Genomic DNA, 5,919 nt, shown 5'->3' on the forward strand with positions numbered 1-5,919 from the left:
TCACTAGCAAAGGTGGATGAGGAGGGGCTCCAAATTGCTGTCTGTCGCCATGGAACACTGCTTCAAGGCCTCAACCACTACCGGGGAGAAATATATGCCTATCCGCTATTCTTGCAGAAAGAATTGTGTGAAAAGGCAAACGCGACGTTCTTTTGTATGGACATCACATGCAGGTAGTCACAACCGTTTACTCATCATAAATCTGTATTTTCCGCAGGTGTGGCCGTTAGTACTGAGTTCTTGCATGAGTTATCAGAGCTTTGTTACACTGGTCAGACCACACTCATTTTGTGGTGGAAAAAAAAAAACATCAGACGTATGAACACACAGACTCAACACTACCAATACCAACCTTTTCACTCCAAGTCCTCCTTTGTGTCCTTACCATTATGAACCTCAAATGCTGTGGTGTTTTTTCTATTACAGATATTGGCCATACCTGAAAAAAATGGCAGAGAAGTTGCCAGAGCTGGAGCCTCTTGTAGACATGAAGCCATTTCTCTCAGTTATGCATGCTAAAGTTCACACCGGAAAATGTGAGGTACAGTGGCAAGTTAAATGTTTGTATCACACTGATTTCAAGTCTCTTACCTCTTCTCTTCCACTATAAATATACTGTAGCTTTATTTTTTATCTCTTCAAGCTCAGATATGTTAGTTCACATCCATGAAATGATTTTGATTATTATATGTAATTGTGCTATGCATTTATTATGTTTCCTGTAGGATCAGAGATGTACATTACATGCTTTTAAAGTGCTGTTCTGTGTGCACATCATGCCCGTGTGTAGGTCAGGTGTGTCCAGGAGCAAGAAAGTAAACACAGGAACAAGGCCTTGTCTTCACGACTAGTGTATACATCTCTGACAAAGACGTAACCTATGTCAAAAGCACAGTTTTCATTTTCTCATAACCATCATGATTATCTGAACAGTATAGCATCATAATGCTGAATGTACAGGAAACAGCTTGGAAATCCTACACTGTTTTATGCCTTGTAAAGGAAGGCATGCTGCCCCCAAATGACTGAGCAAAAGAAATGTTAAGCATGTACAATAGCACTAACATGCTCACATGTTCTTGGAAGTCTGAAGAGGTGCGTTTGCAATGTGAACCAGATAAGAGTCAAATTGGTATAGGACCAAGATAACCATCTCATATCGATGTGGGTCGTTTAATCTGTACTAGAGCTCAGTCGGCATCTCCAATGAACCACATTAACCAAGCAAACATACAAGGAGCTTAACCAAATAGGTTGGATGTGAAAGCATGACTCTAATTCAAATGTCTTAATCTTATTGTCTGTTTTTGGAATAGGTGACTTGGGGGGGGAGAAACCAGGAGGGTGCAGGAAACACAATTGGTGAGGAGGTCGAACAAGTTAACAGCTTCCTGTCAAGAGCTGCTCTCACAACAAAATATATGACCAAGTCAGGTTGGTAAAAGCAAAATATGTGCTTGGAAATGGCATCAAATGATAAATTGTATTTTAGTTTTGTGTTTGCATAATTTCTGTGAGGTTTCTTGTTTGTTGGTTTATTGCAGGCAGAGCTGACATGATTACGGTCCTTGCCATGGCATGGAACAATCGGAAACAGGAGAGTCTCCACAAGACACTGACAAAGAGATTTGTCAAAGTAAGAAGTCTGTGGGTCTATGCTGTATGTTGAAATCGAGCACCATTTATGCAGAGTGTGAAACCCAAGTACTGAGACTGAATCCTCAGAAACAGCCCTTGGTCTGATTTCCACCTGTGGCTCTTTGTTGCATTCTAATTTTCCTCTCTTTCCCTTTATTCCTGATGCCGCTAATGTGTTCCCTTAGGTGATAGGCCTGTTTAATTGATTTTAAATCATAATCACAATTATTTTGTTAGGACCATGTTAGAAAAGTAATCAAAAATTATTATTTTTTAAAAATCTAACTAGGGTATACAGTACAGCCCCCATTCATCTATCTGGGCTGCGCTTGGGTAGTGACTTCCGCCTCCTTCTGCCCATAATGCTCTCACCACACATTCTAAACAAACATGTCAACATTTGCTAAGGCACCGTGAGGACTTTGTTGCCACAAAGACTAGTGACCCTTTTCCACTACACAGTTACAGCTCTGTTCTGCTCGACTTGGTTTAGGTCTTTTCCCATTACAGCTGAGATCTTCAGCTTGGGTGGGTGGGTTCGTCATATCAAAAGACACAGCACACATGAATTAGTTTGTCATTTCCCCAAAAAATCGTTATCAGAAATCGTTTTTTGAGAGAAGAAAATTGAGATTTTATTTTTGGGAAAAATCTAACAGCCCTGATATATCTAACCAAAAATAATAAAGGAGGCGGTGGGTAGATCACCAATGACCATATGGGAATAAGTTATTTTTTTCAAGGAACCTTTATTTATTTGATGTATTGTCAATTAATTGTTAACAGCTGTATATTGAGAGATTACACCCTGGGCTCTTGTATTCATCTCTCTTTTTCAAACCTTCAAAATAGGCCACACAGAGAGCAGATGTGGAAGGTGCCAACCTCCAACATCTCAAACAGGAGCTGAACATATCTCTGGAGGACACAGAGCAGTGGGTGGAGGATGTGAAGCAGTGGGCGGCCTCTGGTGTGTAATGGGGTTGGTGTTTGTGTGTGTCAACATAATAGGTCTTGTTATATGTGACTGCATGACGTTTTACATTTTGCCTTGTTTCTGTTTTTCAAGAGAGACCTACATGTAGTGCTGACAGTAGCCAGGAGGAGCTCCAGAGGGAGATAGAGGACATGATTTATTCCATAAGAAAGAAGAAAAATGATCTCTATCGACAAAATGGTATGAAGTATTACATCACTCAACAGCCTATGCTTTTTAGTTCTTTTCCTAATATTTCTTTTAATTAAACAGACAGCAACAAAACGAGGCAGCGAAAAAGGAGGAGACTAGCTGAGGTCAAGAAAAAACTGAAAGACGCAATCATGCACTACAATGCTGAACCTGCATTTGAGCCAAAAATTGACACTGAAGCAGTGTGCAGTCTCTCTGACAATGTCATTCTGCCTTGGGATGCACAAGGAGATGGTAAGCAAGTGTTTTTTGTGATTTTGAAATTCATAGAATTCAAATAATGTGAAGCTAGTTCAGGCAGACGAGTCAAGCTGCGCCCATCCTGATCAGCTGATCAGTCACCTGCTCTCCTCATCCAAATGGAAGTGGGTTATTTAAACCCCCCAGCTTACCTGCTCATCCCTGGCTATGCTCTGCAGCTACTGCTTACATCTGGCTGCTGCCTAGCATCCACCTGTGGGCTCTGTCTCTTGATCCCCGGTGGGGGTCTGCTTCATTACCTGTAATGTCTGGCAAACCAGGTCATTCAGGTAACGAATTACTGACCCACAAATTCCACTGGATCCCTCTCCGCACCATTCCGAGTAGTTCTCCTGTGATCTCGCGACTCCAGCTCTTCTGGTCTCCGCTAAGCATTGCAATGGATCAGAGACGGACCAGGAACGGATCCGGTGGACGAGGATTTGCTGCGTCTGTCGGAGCTAAAACGTACCGGAGCTGGAACGGAGCTGACTCGGATCCAGTGGAACTCAGGCGTGAGACAGAGCCTGACACCAAACCTGCTGCAGCCATGCTCAAGGATACCTATGCTGTGCTTACACTCAATAAATGATTTGTTCTCATTACAGAGTTGTCTGACTGAACTGCTGTATGTAGTAAAATGCTTTGATGGTTTCATATCTGTTCTCTTTTCCAAAACAGTGGTGAGTCTACGCTTGAAGAGGCGACTGTTTGACCAGGTCATGCTGGTTAGGCGAATGGAAGAGGAGAGGCTCATCGTTGTGAAAGAGATGACCCAGCATTGTCAATATTTGAGAAAGGCTTTGGGCAAACTTGATAACCTCCTTCGCCAGGTTGACCAGGACATCAAGAACCACGGTAGGTTCCACACAATCTCCCCTTACTGAAAGGAGGATGCATTCTCAGTGACTTTGACATCTCTCTAAAACCAATGACCAGGTTTAAATTGCACTTAAGTCGCGCACACACAGTGACTTCAGACTTGAGTTGGACTTGTGTTTTTGGACTCGTGAGCAATCATTATTTTCTTGGCTTGTTTGTCGTTATAAAATACACTGCTACAGCTGAGCAGCGCCACATGATCTGATGATTCAGATTGAGGTTAGATCTTCATATATTGAACTCCTTTTATACAAAGTACAGCCAAACACAGGCTATAGAGAGAGGAACAGCGGAGTGACAGCTCTGTCAGTGACAGGTGTGATAGGTGAACTGTCTTTTTGTTTTTTCCCCAGAGCATTGTGTGCTTTCATTATATTTACTTTCCATTTACTACTTTGCAATACCCTGTTGAAGTGATCATATGCAAAACAACTAATCTATACTGTATGCTAATGAATAAAGGGGTGGTGATAATAATGATGATGATGATGATGATGATGATAATACAGTAAATGCTTTGAATTTTTTACATGTTGCTGTACAGTATTCTTACCAAATCGGATAGCAGCAGATGATAGAAGGGTCATTACAACCAGAACAGACAGGAGACTTTTATTTTTTAGAGACTTGAGGACTTCGGACTTCCCAAATGCCAATGACACAATACTATGTAATGATAAATCAGTGCCACTGAGCAGTAAAATGGCATGTAGTGACATGTAATGAAAGTACCACACTAGTGTCATGTAATTACTGCAGTTTCATCAAATCTAGACACCCTTTTTTGTCACAAATCGATTAACATGTTCAAAATGCATGATCCAGACTTCATTATCAATATAAGCTGCCTTAGTTATCAAAATTTTCTTTTCATTTTAGTGTCATCTCCAGATATGACTGAAGAGGGATACAGGGGACTACACTGCTGTCTACTTCACAAGCGGCACCTTCTTAATGAGAAACTGAACAGTGTCACCAGCACATATGCCCTTGTGGATGCAAGCTCCTCTTTCAGTCCATTTGAGGAAGACAAAGAGGACACAGAAGAAGAAGAAGAAGACGAAGAAGAAGAAGAAGAAGAAGAAGAGGGAGAGGGAGAAGAACATAGATATATATAAGAACTAGATGACTCACCCGCAGCTGTTTCCCAATGACAAAGCGTAGCCAGTACGGCGGCCATCTTGGGAAGGGCAACTCTCTCCCTCAGAGCATTAAGCCTATGGTGCATGTTCTGCTATAATGACCATAACTTGCTCAGTTTTTGTCCGATTTCAAAACGGTTTGATTTTTATGAACGTTTATGCAGTTATGGTGCAGCATATTTAGAATCACAGATAATTTTAATAATGTATTTTTTTTGGTAAAAGTAACATTATAGTGACATTATGCAAATAGTTAAAGAAATAGCTACATACTGATTTATTTTTCACAGAGTTATGAATCGTTTTTTTAGTGCAGATGACTGGATCACCTATCTACTGCACTGTAACTGCAGCCAGAGTCAGAGCAAGTTGCCCGTCCTCATATGGCTGACTGTGAACTACGCCTGCGTGTAGTCAGATCCACCCCCTTGGAGAAGAAGATCGGGAAGAAGAAGAGGAAGAGGAGAGTGAACAGCACAATAGCAGTTCAGAAGAAGAATTGTAGACAGATGACAATGGATTAAAACAGACAGGATTCTGTAGGAGACATTACTGCATAAAGCCCTTGGCTGTCATGACAGTTCATCACTGCATCCACTAATGTCAGCTGAAAAAAATAGTAATGGTTAACTCCACTTTTAGTATAGTGAAATGTACACATTTGTCCATGTTGGGGAAAGTGAAAGTATAGGTTTCATGGAAGTAACTCTAAATTGTTGCAAGTGAATGTAGTTTACTTCATCAATATCTGTGTCTGGAGATCTGAGAATAGTTTGGGGGTGAGGTTCTGCTGACATGCATTTTTCATCTGCACTATGTAAACATAAA

At 41.2% G+C, this 5,919-nt stretch overlaps 1 protein-coding gene across 1 annotated transcript; it reads left to right on the forward strand.

Annotated features, from left to right (window-relative positions):
• The first annotated feature begins 1,322 nt into the window (after positions 1-1,322).
• On the forward strand, positions 1,323-5,067 carry LOC146977321 (uncharacterized). Its single transcript, XM_085794317.1, has 7 exons — positions 1,323-1,434; positions 1,545-1,636; positions 2,491-2,608; positions 2,708-2,815; positions 2,888-3,061; positions 3,749-3,925; positions 4,829-5,067. The coding sequence occupies exons 1-7, from the start codon at positions 1,422-1,424 to the stop codon at positions 5,065-5,067; spliced, it is 921 nt and encodes a 306-aa protein (XP_085650443.1). The 5' UTR covers positions 1,323-1,421.
• Positions 5,068-5,919: the final 852 nt, after the last annotated feature.

The sequence above is a fragment of the Trachurus japonicus genome, chromosome 12 (genome assembly GCF_045865225.1).
Source record: "Trachurus japonicus isolate A0001 chromosome 12, Traja_1.0".
NCBI classification, from domain to species: Eukaryota; Metazoa; Chordata; class Actinopteri; order Carangiformes; family Carangidae; genus Trachurus; species Trachurus japonicus.

What these genes read in the sequence shown, in the direction of transcription:
- LOC146977321 (XM_085794317.1), top strand. An exon ending in TGACAAAGAGATTTGTCAAA is followed by an intron (nt 1,637 to 2,490) that starts GTAAGAAGTCTG and finishes CCTTCAAAATAG; the next exon opens with GCCACACAGAGAGCAGATGT. An exon ending in GAAGCAGTGGGCGGCCTCTG is followed by an intron (nt 2,609 to 2,707) that starts GTGTGTAATGGG and finishes CTGTTTTTCAAG; the next exon opens with AGAGACCTACATGTAGTGCT.